General features: G+C 49.1%; 1 protein-coding gene across 1 annotated transcript; it reads left to right on the forward strand.

Annotated features, from left to right (window-relative positions):
* Positions 1-1,008: 1,008 nt before the first annotated feature.
* Cst7 (cystatin F) lies at positions 1,009-9,833 on the forward strand. The gene is made up of 4 exons (XM_075963864.1): positions 1,009-1,188; positions 6,209-6,381; positions 8,442-8,558; positions 9,318-9,833. Exons 1-4 carry the CDS (start codon positions 1,098-1,100, stop codon positions 9,393-9,395), a joined length of 459 nt encoding a protein of 152 aa, XP_075819979.1. The 5' UTR covers positions 1,009-1,097; the 3' UTR covers positions 9,396-9,833.
* Positions 9,834-15,808: the final 5,975 nt, after the last annotated feature.

Genomic DNA, 15,808 nt, shown 5'->3' on the forward strand with positions numbered 1-15,808 from the left:
ACTCCCCAAACAACAAACCTCAGTGCACCCAGAAACCTATTGGGACCTCAGACTATATAGCTTGTCCATGTCCCACAGATCCTGGCTGCTCTGTTTGGAATTCAGTAGAACCCAGCAGGACTCCCCTGGAGCAGAGTTTCCCCTGAGCTCCCGGGATTTGATTACATCTGTATGTCAGGCCGTCTGAGAGGCCCATGGGCCTCCTCAGGAGTGAGACCCAGGCATCCTTCCAAGCTACCTTTCTCACCTAGCTCTGAGAGGTGAATGTGCCTCCGCACACTGAGACCAGTTAGAGCTTGCTCCGCCCCTGCTTTATACTAAGAAGGCTCCCAATACTCCAGCAGCTTCCCGGGAGGTAACTGAGGCACATGGGTTCCTAGTCTAGTGACAGCAGGTGTCACGAAGCAAAGCTTGGGTTTAGATTTAGACAGCTGGCTACAGGCACCTACACCAAACCACGGGCTGGGCAGGAAGTAGAGTCATGGCCAGTAGACCTTTGTCCACACAATTTCCTCTCCTTGCATGGTTTTGAGCCTACAGTGGGCCGTGATCTCTAACTCAGCTCACACGGTGCAGGGTTTCTGTCAGAGGTACAGAAGCTACATGCCAATGCTCCCCCTAGGGAACTCCAGGAAGTATGAACAGCTTCCCTGCAGGTGAAGCCGCTCATACCAAGGGCAACAGGGTTTCTTGTTTCTCGAGGAGGGCTACTCAGAAGGACAGGATGCAGGGGGCAGGGGTGGCTGTAAATTTAGAGGAGAGTCAAATGATTCTGCTTCCAAAAATCCCCTGGGTTCTTCACACCAGCATCTCCTGCGTGTGGTGGGCGGTGGAAAACTCCCTCTCCCCCTCGGCAGGAGGGAGGGTGCTTTGCTCACGGGTCTCACTTCTCTTCCTCCTCCCCCTGCAAACGATCACAACTTGGCAACTTCTCTATAGGAAGTGGTTGTTCTTGTGGCCCCAAGTCCTGGAGATGAAGTGCTTCTGGTTAAAATGATTCAACAAGAAACCACGCCCCCATCAAATATATCCCACCCTGCCTTGGTCCTAGGGCTCTGCTTGCCAAGCACGTCTACCCCGTCAGCCTTGGCCACCACATGCTGCCGTTCACCCAGTCAACCATGTGGCTGGCCATTCTACTTGCCCTCTGCTGCCTGACTTCCGACTCCCACGGGACACACTCCCCAGGTAAGAGAGGGGTCATCTGGTCCTACCTCAGGGTGCTGTCTTGAGCATCGTGTAGTAGTGGAGGCATGGGGACCCTAGCCTGCCAGTCTCGCAACTTTTCCAGGACACTCTTAGAGTCCTGGGAAAGACCCTAGGCAGGAGGCTGTGGATCCCAGCAGTAGCTACTTCCAAGCTGAGTAGATATGAGAGATTAAACATAGCAGCAGCCGCAGGAATCGGGAGAACAACTTCTGTTCTGTTCTGGGCTAGGGCCCACCAGAGAGACAGACAGAGGCAGAGGTAAGGGGTCTCGGTCAAACAGCCTGTATCTGAAAGCTTTTCTCTCCGTCTGTGACTTTCCTACAGGGACCCCAATAAGACACTCATCCTTCCCGCAGTCAGCATGATGGTGGCCAGTGAGGGTGGAGGCCGCCTGTGTTGTGAAGCTGAGGCACAAGCAAGTTAGCTGACTTGCTAGCCCGGCCATGAATGTCTGTTTGCCCACAGAGAGCTGGATAGTATCTACCCCTGCAAGCAGATTCAGCATATAGATTAAGTTTGGGGGCCCTGCCTTTAATGCACAAGAAGGCTGATAGCTGACCATCTCCCGCCAAAGGAGGACAGCACACACATAGGCCTAAGATTTCTGTTATTCTTCCTGTCTGAAGTAGGCTAGGTCTAGTCATAGGGGATCAGGCGGAGGGTTCTGGGAACACACAGTGAAAGGGAATCCCTAAGAGACACCAGGAATGTGGGATCCCCCCTTCATAGCAAATCAGATGTCAAGAAGTCAGTGGAGTGTCTGTAGAGCGCACAGCCTCAGAATCCAAGACCCGATGTGTTTGCTGTGAATCGGTCTCTGTGGAAATAGCACAAGAATGGGAGGGGGCAGCTTCTGCTCTGAGACAGGGACAAGCATGGCAGGCAAGGGGTGGTTGACAAACAGGTAGTTAACAGCACTGGTGGGAGAGACAGATGAAGCATAGGTCAGGCCGCAGACCCTGCCTCCCTGTGCCCTGCTCCCTGCAGCCTTCACGCTTGCTAGGAAGCCCTTCCTGCCACCCCGTTCCTTTGTCCCAGTTGTTCAGGGAGAGACAGACAGAATCTGGGCGTTCATTCTACAAAGCCCTCAGCCTATGAGCGAGGTCTGGGGAGGGCACTGGCGCCAGCTGTCTCACCTGTCCCAGGTTTCATTATTCATACTCAGTGTTTGGAAAATGCTGTGCTTGCCTCCTCTGGGACCTCACCGAATGGAGCCGCCACATCTACAGTGTGATCGGTAATACCGGTGGGCAGCCTTTGGGGGAGAGATCTGAGAGCTGCCAGTTCCCCGTCTCTACCAGTTACTTTCCCACTGGTGTGAGGCAGAGAGGAGTCCTCCCCACTCCTCCTGCCCACAGCAGCTTCTCTGGGCTATCCGCTTCTGTCCTCTCCGCTCCAGACCCAAATGAACACCACCCTCACACTGGAAGCTGAGAACACCACCACAGGCCCCCTACCTACCAGCTGGGGATTCTTGAATGTCCAGCCTGCCCTTTGAAGTGACCAGTAAACTGGTTCTGACCTGAGAGTCTTAGAAAAAAATGGCTCCGTGATAACATTCAAAAGTGCTCAGAGGCCTGGGGTACTCCCAACCATACCCACCCTTGCTTGCAAGTCTGTGGTCAGGCCTTGCCTCTGCTGTGTTAATGAATACCACCTTCACCCACGGGTACCACCCTTCCTGACACTTCCAGTAAGGGCCTCAGCCACAACATGGGGTACGCTCAGGCCCTTCTCTCAGGACTCAAAACAGCTGGGAACCTTGGCTGATGGTCATCACTATAGATGGGCACACGTGCGTGCACACACACACACACCACCTTCCCTACTTCCTGTGAAATTCTAGAGCCTTCTATGAGCCCAAGGCAAGGGCAACAGGGAGGCTGATTATGTCTGATCTGAGCACATGGCTTCGTTCTGTGCCCAGGAGTTAAACTGTCCATACCCACATGCAGGGCCCAGGGAGGTATCCCCAGTCTTCAGAATTTAGGAAATTGCCACATTCACTGGCTGTTGGTGAGATTGGAGAGCCTTCTTTCTCAATGTGTCACCTCTTCCAAGAAGTAGGTTCCCTGCTGCTGCTCACCCTCTCCCTCATCCCATGCCCCTCCAGTAGGAGGTTTGTTTGTGTAGGCCAGAATCTCAGAGTCATGCCGCCACCTGCTCCGCAGAGCAAGGGCTATGGGCATAAGTAGGCCTGGGGATGACAGATTCCCCCGGAAGGCTCTACAAGCTGGTGCAGGCTGGGTCTGGGCCTGAGCAGACTACTGGCCCAGCCTGTGTGCTAGGATTTTCAGTGACTACCTTTGTCCTCAGAAATCCCTGCTGTGGCCATATTGTACCTGACATGGTACTGAATAACACCGGCTCTATTGCTTCATACCAACTGCCTCGTTTATTCTTACCCTGAGGTCAGTGTCGTCATCAGCCTTATTACAGATGGAACATGGAGGCTCAAAAAGGTTGCTTGCACACGTCAGCAGAGCCAATAAGAACAGCCGGGATTCTAACACTGGTTGTGTCCCCATTAATAAAGACAAAATTAATCCTATGAAGTTCCAGTGTCCATGCATGAGGCGGCAATACTGCCCCAAAGAAGCCCACCCCACCCTCACAGCTCAGGGTTTCGAAGCATAAGAATGAGCCACAGAACTCATAGCAAAGACACAGACTTGAGGGGGTTTGCTGGTACGGGTGGGGGACCCTAAGAGGTACATTACATGGGTGACTCACCTGCAGCTAGGCAGAGCCCTCCCAGTCCTCAGACTTCCTTTGGCCACTTTATGAACATCATAAACAGCCAGAGAGCATGCTGGGACAGTCCAGAGGACACTGCAGGATCCAGCTATGGGCAATCTACAGACTTGATCCAGTTGCAAAGCCCTACTGGACGAGCACACTAACACATGCTTCTTTCTTAAGGATAAAGGGCTTTAATGGCCCATGCCTAGAAAGCCTGGCAGCAACAAGCAGTAACTGAATCTTGTGTCTCTAGCTTGGGAGCCTTTTCCTGGAAACCCTGCCTGCTCACAAAATGGGATGCCCCAAAGTCCTGTGTCCCACAGGCCACAACTCTTCTGCTTTTCCACCCTCCCCTCCACCTGTAGTGGGCTGCACAGAGCGGGCTGCAGGTGACGCTTGCCGTTCTGTCCCGGCTCCCCCCATTCGGCTCCTAATAAGCAATGGGAAAAACCGTCTCTAGTGCTTCACTCGAGGTTCTGACAGATCGCTGACATCTGAAGGACCTCCCTGCTGACATGAGCTACCTCCACCTCTCATATTCGATGTGACTGGAGAAGGACCAACAGGCCTCACCAGCTCCCTCTCCCCCCACCCTGGGCATCAAGATTCTAGCGAACACATGAACAGCCTGCTTTAAAGACCATGTTTAATATTAAGCCCGGCTTCTTCCCTGGCCTCAGATCCTGAAACCTTCCCGCAAAGCTCCACAGAAGGCTTCCAGTGAGGCCCAGACCCTCCTGCCTTCTGATCCTGAGCTGTCATCGACCTACAGTATTAATTCCTAACCCACCGTCCAAGGTAAAAGGCATTTCTCCCTCCACTTCCACTAGGCCTCAGCATCCACCTACTCAATCACTGGGATGGAGGAGCATCTTGTCTTCAAAGGGAACCTGGGATCTACAGTTGCTATAACAACAGCCACGACAGCCAGCACCTTCATCTTGGTGTATCCAGCTGTAACCACCCACACACTAGTATCTCAGCAAAGTCTTAAAAAGATAAGCTTACCCATGAAGGCCCTCTATCCCATCCCCCGCTAGCCTTGGGCTTTTTGTTTGTATTGCGTTTTAATTGTATTCACGTATTTATTTACGTGTGGGCACATATGGATAACTACTGGGGTCGGAGAACGACCCGAGTGTTGGTTCTCTCCTGCCAGGATCAAATGTAGCTCAGCAGGCTCCGCAGCAAGCACCTTGACCCACTGAACCATCTCAGCAGCCCTTTTTGATTTTCATGGGCAACTCACCCCTGACCCCTGAAGAAAAAGTTGAAAATAAAAGAGAAACTCAAATTCAAGACGTTAAGAACCACAAGCCACTTTTTGTTGTAGGGAGTCAACCGGTTCACTGATTCTTTTCCTGATGATAAACCCCAGACTCTGAAGCTAAGTGGGTGAATGCAAACACCTGGCCAAGCCCTGCCCCCGTGACTTGGGCCACCCTGGCAGCTGGGATCCTGGGAACTGATCCTATGAATGAGCTAGGCAAGGGATGAGTCAGGGTCTCCAGTGAGGTGGGTCTTCAGGACCCGTTAGCTCCATGCCTCTGGGAACTGGGATTCCAGTTCCTCCTGGCCATAACATAGACATCCCTTATACCATTCTCCAGTTTTTTACACACAAATATGGACTCCTTGGTGCCGGAAAACAGGTCTAGGTAGAAAGCAGCTGACCACCCCTCACACCCACAGCAAACCAGACTCTAGACCCAAAACTCAAGGGATACGGTTTCCTCAACAGGAGGTAGATCTGTATACCAGTACCCCGGGAGCCAGTGCACAAGAGGCAATGAGGTCACAGGTGTGTCTAAGCAAACAAAGACGCAGGCCACTCTGAGAAGGTGGAAGAGTGCAGAGGGTCACCAGGGGAAGTACAGCCAGCCTCAAAACCCAGTCTGGGCATATCAACACATTTCCTGTCTGGAGTTCTACTGCCTGGGGACCCACGTCGAGAATAAACCTGGGTTCTGGAAAAAGCCATGTAACTAGAGACAGGAACTAGAGACTAGAGACAGGAACTATATATGCTATTTCACAGTCCATGGCGTCTGTCCTCAGCGTCAGGTAAAGAACATAATGAGTATACACAATATTCTGGTGGCGGAGTAAACAGGAGGCAGGCACACAGGTGAAGGTGGAGGAGGAGCGAGGGCTAAAACGCTGAGAGGAGTGGGTACCACCAGGGGATGAGACATGACCCATGATCTAGTGTTTCACTGACATCAATGTCTTTTCCTGGTTCGTTTGTTTCTTTCAGATTTTTGTTGCAAAGATTTGAACACCAGTGTGAAGCCAGGATTTCCCAAAATAATAAAGACCAATGACTCAGAAGTGCTTAAGGCAGCCAGGCACAGTGTGGAAAAGTTCAACAACTCCACAAACGACATCTTCTTGTTCAAGGAGTCCCGGGTCAGCAAGGCCCTGGTACAGGTGCGGAGGACCAAGAGCTGCCACCTCAGGACTGCTCTGGCAAACTGGGTCACATAACACATTACCTACAGCATCGGGGCAGTGTCCCTCAGAGCTGAGCATTGGGGACCTTTTCTTAGTAAAACCACCAGAGTCCATCAATAGCAACATGAAATGGCAGCAGAGTAATAAGGGCCCTACAAGGGTATGCAGAGGCCAATAGCCCAGCAGGGAGGGCACAGCAGGACTAATAGGAGCTGCCCCACCAGGGTCCAGGGGCTGGGCCATCTCCTGTCTTTATCCCTCATTCATAGTCCACAAAGCCTTTGTACTGTTTTCCCACTGGATCCATTCATTTTCCTCCTAGAGCTGGGCCAACTCTCTTCTCAGACCCACAAACTCACTCTTCCTCTGGCCTGCTCAAGACTCACCACTCAAAGTCAGCCTTCCTAGTAACTGATTATATCCACTCCGAACTTTCCTCCCCTGGGTACCCCAAAGGGGACAGCCTGCCTTGCTAATCCTTGTGTCCCAAAACCTGGTGTTAACGTCAGGAGGGAGACGCCTGGCAACCTCTCATTGGCTGTACATAAAGGCCCCGTGCAGACCCTGCTGACATGTCAAGCTGGCTTTAGAAGACTGTGCTGCAGCTGCAGGGGAAAGGCTACAGAAAGGCGCTGCTCTGAGGAGGAGGATGGCTTTACAGCATTCATTTTTGATCTGGGTTACGGCATCAGGGTGGCTTCTATACTCTTCTTTTGGCAACTATAAACTTTTTAAGAGTGCAATGTTCTATTAGAAAGGGATTATCAGCAATCCAAGGACCAGCCTCAGACAGTGAGATCTCTGGGCCCAAGAGCCCAAGGTCCCCCACAAGAGACATGAGCATTCTCCTTCGTATCCTCGTGATGTTGGAGGCTATTTCACAAACTATTTGCTTAAGACTGGGACCAAAAGTTCAGGGACTTTCCTCCAACCATACAGAAACCACTAACAACAAAAGCACTAAGTCATGGCTGTGTCCAAGAGGAGAAGGTCAAAATAATTAGTTCCCTCAGGAGTGGAGAAGTGAGCAGGCTTGACACCCATTTAAACACCACGGCAGGTGACTGGGGGCTGTTACATAGGTTGAGATAACAGAAAAGAGGGAGAGGGCAGGTCTTTCCCTGTGGCTGTGGCAACCCCACCCTTGCGTTTCTCCAGAACGCAGAGTTCCAGGCAGAAAGCAGCCACCTAAGACAGGGCTCTAAGGCACTGCCAGCAGGCAAGGAAGGGGGATGGCTGAAGTCTGGATCTGCTCATCTACAGCCTTCCTCTGGCAAGTCCTGAGCGTGCCTCCCTCGTGCCCAGCTCCACAGCACTCTCCTGACCTCACCCCTCAGCAGCTGGAGAGGCAGTGACCCCCCCACCCCTCAGCAGCTGGAGAGGCAGTGACCCCCCCACCCCTCAGCAGCTGGAGAGGCAGTGACCCCCCCACCCCTCAGCAGCTGGAGAGGCAGTGACCCCCCCACCCCTCAGCAGCTGGAGAGGCAGTGACCCCCCCACCCCTCAGCAGCTGCAGAGGCAGTGACCCCCCACCCCTCAGCAGCTGCAGAGGCAGTGACCCCCCCACCCCTCAGCAGCTGCAGAGGCAGTGACCCCCCACCCCTCAGCAGCTGGAAAGGCAGTGACCCCCCCCCACCCCTCAGCAGCTGGAAAGGCAGTGACCCCCCCACCCCTTAGCAGCTGGAGAGGCAGTGACCCCCCCACCCCTCAGCAGCTGGAGAGGCAGTGACCCCCCCCACCCCTCAGCAGCTGGAGAGGCAGTGACCCCCACACCCCTCAGCAGCTGGAGAGGCAGTGACCCCCCCACCCCTCAGCAGCTGCAGAGGCAGTGACCCCCCACCCCTCAGCAGCTGGAGAGGCAGTGACCCCCCCACCCCTCAGCAGCTGGAGAGGCAGTGACCCCCCACCCCTCAGCAGCTGGAAAGGCAGTGACCCCCCCACCCTCAGCAGCTGGAGAGGCAGTGACCCCCCCTCCCACCCATACCCCTTGCACTCTAAGCCAACTAATCTAGTTCTTGGGTCTTCGGTTTCTTCAGGTGGTGAAAGGCCTGAAATATATGCTGAATATGGAAATCAGGAGAACTATATGCAGGAAGACTGTGCACCCTCATCTGGACAACTGTGACTTCCAAACCAATCCTGCCTTAAAGCGGGTAAGACAGAAGAGCCTGTGTACCGAGTCCTGGTCCCCATCCCCCAACTCACCTTTCAGGGCTGTGGTCCCTTCACTAGCAGGGCACCTCCGCACCTCATTCCCAAGGAGATGCTCCCTCCCAGCCATGAACACACGATAGCAGGGGCAGGCACTCTCTCAAGGGGCACAGGGCTGACAGGCAGTATCCTCCCGCCACTCGCATGACCTAATCCACCTGGCTTTCACTTCCTGAGGCCTCTGCAAAGAAATACTCTGAATAGGGATAGGGAGATTACAGAAAGTAAGGTTTTCAAATAATTCGGAAATCATATATAACACCTACATACATAGAACATTATATATGATATATACATATATATTAATCATATATACGTACAATTCATGTGCTATATTACTACGTGTGATCTCTACAGAGAAAAAGCAAGAGCTGTGTGGGAAACTTCAACACAGCTATAGATAGATAGATAGATAGATAGATAGATAGATAGATAGATAGACAGACAGATAGACAGAATATTTCATAACTATAGGTGAGAAACATACACTCTTGAATCACCCCAACTTTTAGTAGGTTTGGAGATTTTTAAGAAAAACTGAAGGTGGGGATGGAGGAAGCTGCCTGAGCACAGAATATGTGCGCGCGCACACAGTCACAGTTCCCAGTTGTCTGACATGCACAAGGGGTACCAAAAGAGCTGCCCTGGGCAGGCAGAGTCTCTGGCAGCTGGTTCTCAGATAAGCCCTTTGTTTGTTTCAGGTTCTACACTGCTACTCAGAAGTCTGGGTCATCCCCTGGCTCCACAGTTTCAATGTCCCTGTTCTCCGCTGCCACTGACTTCTGCCTCTTCAGCAAGACCAGGGCTGTGATAAACTTACACACGTGTGCCCCCTCCTCCTCACTTTCCACCCCAGCCTGGCCATCCTAAATCCGCAGGGCCTTCTTCCCAATGAGCAGATGGAAGAGCCGGCTGGTCATCAGGTGACCAGGATGGGAGAATGCAGTGCCCTCCTGGCCAGATTAACTGTATTCACATTTTCTTCTAAAATCAACTCTGCTGGTGCTGCACACCCAGAGTCAGGATGTGGACATGGACAGGCTGCTTTGATGGCATCACTGGAGCATGGGTAGAGCAAAGGAGACCGTCAACAAGGCAGAAGTGTGGGGGCTTTCTGACACCTGACTGAACAGATTCAGTAGCCATCTCTTGTCTACCATTAGCATCAGACCACTGCTGATGAGAATGGTTTGTCATAAATAAAAAGCTGATCATCTTCAAGCAATGCTGTGTATGCCACTGTTTATAGGAACCCAGGAATGTGGGCAGCCTGTGAATTTAGCCTCGGGAGGCTTCACATAGTGATAAGCTGTAGGCACATCTGTGCTGAAGACCTACGCGCCTGGCCCAGACCTGGTCATCAACAGGGTAACAGTACCCAGAGAACAGAGAGGAGGCATTTGTGAAGGAACAGAGCCTCCACCCATGGTCTCTGCTGCCATGAAGGCTAACATATGGGGAGCAGGCTCAACACAGAGTAGGGTAAATGTTGGGACCCCTCAAAGCCGTGCACTGGAGACAGATGGAGCCTAGATGAGGGGGGTCTGGGTGGGGATAGACAGGCTGTGTGGGGCCCTGGGAGAAGGAGGAGGCAACCAAGAGCTGCAGGACACTGGCACCTTGGGAAAGCCACCAGCGGAGCTAGATGAGGGGGGTCTGGGTGGGGATAGACAGGCTGTGTGGGGCCCTGGGAGAAGGAGGAGGCAACCAAGAGCTGCAGGACACTGGCACCTTGGGAAAGCCACCAGCGGAGCTAGATGAGGGGGGTCTGGGTGGGGATAGACAGGCTGTGTGGGGCCCTGGGAGAAGGAGGAGGCAACCAAGAGCTGCAGGACACTGGCAACTTGGGAAAGCCACCAGCGGAGCTTGAGCTGCAAGGTGCACAGGGACAGGGCAGAGGGCAGACCCAGAATGGGCTGGCAGCCGGGTCTCAGAGCCTTCATTCCCAGGGAACCCTGACTGAGTACCAAGGAGCTCCAGGGTAGACAGAGGGGCCACTCACTGGACTTCTTCTCTGGGCTCTCCTCAAACTGTAAATGCAAAGCAGAAAGATGTGGGCACCTGGAAGCAATACAGACTGGACAGCAACTGGGAAAGCAAATCTGCCTCCAATGTGCTTGGCAATGTAACCACTGTAGCCCTAAGACAGGACAGCTCTCGTCTGTCCTGTGTCCTCCAAATTCCACCTCCAGGCTATGTTATCTCAGGACAGTGATAACAGCAACACCACAAGGCAGTGACTTCACTTGGCATTGTGGAGTCACTAAAGCCAATTCTTGAGAAAGGTCCTTGACCCCAATTATGAGTGTCACGGGGCACACAGCCAGAGCCTTTGGGACACAGCTGTGTGATGTCCGCGGTAAAGCAATAGGGGAAGGGTCTCACGGACACAGCTGTGTGATGTCCGCGGTAAAGCAATAGAAGGGTCTCATGGACACAGCTGTGTGATGTCCGCGGTAAAGCAATAGGGGAAGGTGTTGCGGGAGGTCCTCCCACTCCTCCAGCCTATCACCGCTGAGATACCAGCCCCTTGGGGCGTGGTCTCTCTCCCTTTAAAAAAACGGCCACTTCCCTCTCCTCTCTCTCTTCACTTCCTGCTCCGCCGGCGACAAGACTCCTGGTCGCGTAGAGGGCTGTTGCCTGGGACAGTGATCTGTAAGTTTTTCCCCTTTAAATAAATATCACCCTATTAATCATAATCCCAAATTGCTGTGGCATTGTTTGTGACTTACGCCTTCATTTGGCACCCAACGTTTGGTTTTAGAACCTCTCCCGCTTGCAGCCGCGAGTTCGGCTTGGCAGCCGGAAGTTCGGCTTGGCGGCCGCAAGTTCGGCTTGGCGGCCGCAAGTTCGGCTTGGCGGGAGCCCTTGCTTCCTCAGCCACTGCCTGTGCCTTGCAGCGGCGGCCTTGGCCTCCCGTGGTTTGCTCTTTTCTGAATTGTTTTTAAATCTCTCTTTCAAGCACAGCTCTTAAAGTGGCGCGAACCAGAGCACGCGGTTGCTGAAAGCTGCAACCCCTCAGGGTGACTCTGTCACGTGGAGGCATAAGCAGCTTCCAGATTGCTCTTCTCTACCCCTGGATTCTGGGTTTCTGGTTCCGTCTCTGGAATTGATTTAATTACATTTACTTTGTTGAGAAACTTGCGTTTTCCAATTTTTAACATCTACTAAGGCACTGAAACAGGACCATGTCTTCATCGCGATTCTGCAACAGCGCCACCTGCTGGACAATAGGTAATATGGCAATTTTCGTTTCTAACGCAAATTTTACTGCTTTGTTTTCACTAATACAATGGATTAGTAATTTTATATTTACTAATACAATGAATTACATCATACAAGGTTTATATGAGTATGGGAATACCTTAATTTGCTTGTTACTAGGCTTCAGTTTTCTTTTCCATATTCTATCATTAAGGAAGAATATGGCACTCCTAAGAATGATTGAATCTTTACATACTAATAATGAACAGAAAAATATGGCACTCCTAAGAATGATAGAATCTTTACAAACTAATAATGAACAGAGGAATATGGCACTCCTAAGAATGATAGAATCTTTACGAACTAATAATGAACAACTAATTGACAGGATTAAAGTTATTGAAAATCAGAAGTTATCTGAACAAGTGGATACTATGACAGACAAAATTGATTCCATATCCAAGGGTATTAGAAAGTTACCTGAAAGGGTTCAGGCTGTTGAATTTGACCTTCAGAGTTTATCACAAAGTTTTGATAAGGTAACAGACAGAATGTACCTCCAAGATGGGAATCTACATGATATACAAGAAAAGTTTAAGGAGGACATGTTATCTTTGAAGGAAAAAATTAAAGCTTTGGAATCACAGGTGCAGAATGGGGACCAAAAAATTGATACCTCAGTGAAATCACTGGAAATATATACAGGTCAGGAGATTCAGGATTTAAGAGAGACAATGATAAAAAGGTTTGAAAAGATTGGAGAAATTATTGCAGCTGGTGAACAGAGTAAGGAGGCACAAGGACAGGATACAATGCCTCCACCAGCTATTAGAACTGGCTTACCCAGGGTTCTAGCGACATACCCTGTACTTAATTCTGACAAAGCGTCAACTTCTAAAGGCTCAAAGGGAGTCAGAGAAGCTAGATGGACACCAATAGCAATGAATGATCTGAAAGAAATTAAGCAAGCTGTTGTTAATTTTGGCTTGCACAATGCATATGTAAAGGAAATGATAAAGACTTGGGCTTCTAATGCTAGAGCTATCCCCCATGATTTCCATCAGTTAGTGTCTGCAGTTTTAGATAAGGGACCTTCCTTGATGTTTGGAATTTATTTCAGAGAAGAATTCAAACATATGGAACAGCAAGGAAGAGCAAAAGGTATTGAGGTTTCCCAAGATCAAATTCTTGGTGCAGGAGAATATGCTGATCCACAGGTCCAAGCTCTTTATGACGATGAAGTACTGTGTCTATGTCACCAAGCAGCTTTAAATGCTTTGAATAGGATACAAGATCCAGCAAAAAGGGTTGAATCATATACCAGAATTAGGCAGGGACAGAGAGAACCCTTTATTGACTTTTTGCAAAGATTGATTAAGGCTCTGGACATAGGGGTAACAGACCCAGAATCTAGATGAATACTTCTTGAATCTCTAGCTTTTGAGAATGCAAACATAGAATGCAAAAAGATAATTGGGCCTTTAAAGTCTAGATCAGCACCTATGGATGAATGGATTCAGCATACGATGAATGTTGAGACGTTTAGCTATAATGATGAATCTTGGGTAGGAGAAGTGATTTCCAAAGCAATGAGGAGACATCAAACTGCCAGGTGTTTTAATTGTGGTAAATTAGGACATTTACAAAGGGATTGCAGGCAAAGAATTTCTAGGAATAATATCTCTTCTGGGAATGACAAAAATAGGAGACCTCGGCCTTCAGGTATATGTAGGAGATGTGGTAAAGGCAGGCATTGGTCCAACGAATGTAGGTCAACAACAGATAGACGGGGCAATCCGATATCATCGGGAAACTCCATGGGGGGCCTCTCGCAGGCCCCCAAGCCAACAGTGGCCCAGTCATTCCCAGTCACAGTGGAGAACGTGCCTCACCAAGAAAATTAAAAGCTCCAATTTCTGCTGTAAAAAGTAATACTGGTCTAAATGATGAATTACGTGTGGAGGATGAGTCAAAAAACCCAGTAGGACAGAGTAAACGTATATTTTGGCAGACTTCTATTAATGATCAAAGACCAAAGCTAAGAGTCTGTATAAATGGCACTTTTATTGAAGGCTTATTAGACACAGGTGCGGATGTAAGTATCATTACCCCAGAATCTTGGCATCCGAATTGGCCTCTTCAAGAGGTAGATGTTCAGTTCCTAGGAATTGGAACCCTATCTCGTGTAAAACAAAGCACAAGATGGGTTGAATGCATAGGGCCCGAAGGGCAAATAGGAAGACTAAGGCCATATATAGCCAATATTGCCATAAATTTATGGGGCCGTGACCTGCTACAGCAATGGAATACCCAGATTAACATTCCTGTATTTCCAGGAATTCATAATTCGGGGAAGGATATGATGAGATATTATGGAAAAAGGTCACCAGCCATTCAGGCTGTACAAGAACATACAGCAAATACCAAACCTTTAGAGGTACCAACAGCCCTACCTTTAAAATGGCTAACTGAGAAGCCGATATGGATCAAACAGTGGCCTCTAGCTGAAGATAAACTACAGGCATTGGAACAGCTGGTGCAAGAGCAACTAGATGCTCACCATATTGAAGAATCAACCAGCCCTTGGAATTCTCCTGTGTTTGTTGTAAAAAAGAAATCTGGTAAATGGAGAATGGTGACAGATCTAAGAGCTGTCAACAAAGTAATTCAACCTATGGGCCCACTACAGTCTGGAATTCCTTTGCCTTCTCTGTTACCAAAAGGATGGCCTCTTATAGTTATTGATTTGAAAGATTGTTTTTTCACTATACCGTTACAAGAAAAGGATAGAGAAAAATTTGCCTTCACAGTGCCTACTTATAATAATTCTCAGCCTAATAAGAGATATCAGTGGACTGTCCTCCCACAGGGTATGCTCAATAGTCCTACACTGTGCCAATATTTTGTAAGTAAGCCATTGGAAATAATTCGTAAACAATTCCCCAAGTCCATCATTTATCATTACATGGATGACATCTTGTTATCTGATTCAAATAAAGATACTTTAGAAAGGATGTTTGAAGAAGTAAAGAAAGTCTTGCCTAGGTGGGGATTACAAATTGCCCCTGAAAAGATTCAAAGAGGAAACTCTATTAATTACCTAGGTTACAGAATAGGGTTAGAGAAAATTAAAACGCAAAAGGCACAAATTAGGAGAGACCGCTTAAAGACTCTTAATGACTTCCAAAGATTGTTAGGAGACATTTCCAGTCTACGACCAGCTGTTGGGATAACACCTGATCTAATAGTTCATTTAAACAAAACCTTAGATGGTGATAAAGATTTGAATAGTCCAAGAGAACTGACAGCTGAAGCAGAAAAGGAACTGACAATGATAGAGGAAAAATTACAGGAGGCACATGTGGATAGGGTGAACCCAAATCTTAGCTGCATCCTAGTCATATTGCCTTCCAGAATTTCTCCTACAGGGATTCTAATGCAGAGGGAAGATATTATTTTAGAGTGGATATTTATACCTAATAAACCAAGTAAAAAATTAAAAACTTATGTGGAAAAAGTCTCTGAATTAATTATAAAAGGTAAGCTGAGACTTCGTCAACTAGCAGGTATAGACCCAGCAGAAATTATAGTGCCTTTTACTACTGAAGAAATAAAAAAGTTATGGGAAGACAATGAACTGTGGCAAAGAGCTTGTGCTAATTTTTTGGGAGAAATTAATAGCAACTATCCCAAAAGTGGTAGACTTAACCTCATAAAAAGAACTTCTTGGATTCTTCCTAGAATTGTACGTGATGCTCCAATAACTGGAGCCCGTACTTTCTATACTGATGCAAATAAATCAGGGAAAGCAGGTTACAAGTCAGATGAATTGAGTAAGGTGGAACAAAGCCCTTATAATTCTGTCCAGAAGGCAGAATTATATGCCATTCTTATGGTGCTAAGGGATTTTAAAGAACCTCTTAATATAGTTACAGATTCACAATATGCAGAAAGAGTTATCTTGCATATTGAGACAGCTGAATTTATA

Source organism: Microtus pennsylvanicus, chromosome 2 (assembly GCF_037038515.1).
Source record: "Microtus pennsylvanicus isolate mMicPen1 chromosome 2, mMicPen1.hap1, whole genome shotgun sequence".
In the NCBI taxonomy this organism is placed as follows: domain Eukaryota; kingdom Metazoa; phylum Chordata; class Mammalia; order Rodentia; family Cricetidae; genus Microtus; species Microtus pennsylvanicus.

Bases quoted from the DNA above. Each gene is read 5' to 3' on its own strand.
- Cst7 (XM_075963864.1), top strand. From the start codon at position 1,098: ATGCTGCCGTTCACCCAGTCAACCATGTGGCTGGCCATTCTACTTGCC. The intron at 1,189-6,208 runs GTAAGAGAGGGG...TGTTTCTTTCAG, and splicing joins CCACGGGACACACTCCCCAG to ATTTTTGTTGCAAAGATTTG. The intron at 6,382-8,441 runs GTGCGGAGGACC...CGGTTTCTTCAG, and splicing joins TCAGCAAGGCCCTGGTACAG to GTGGTGAAAGGCCTGAAATA.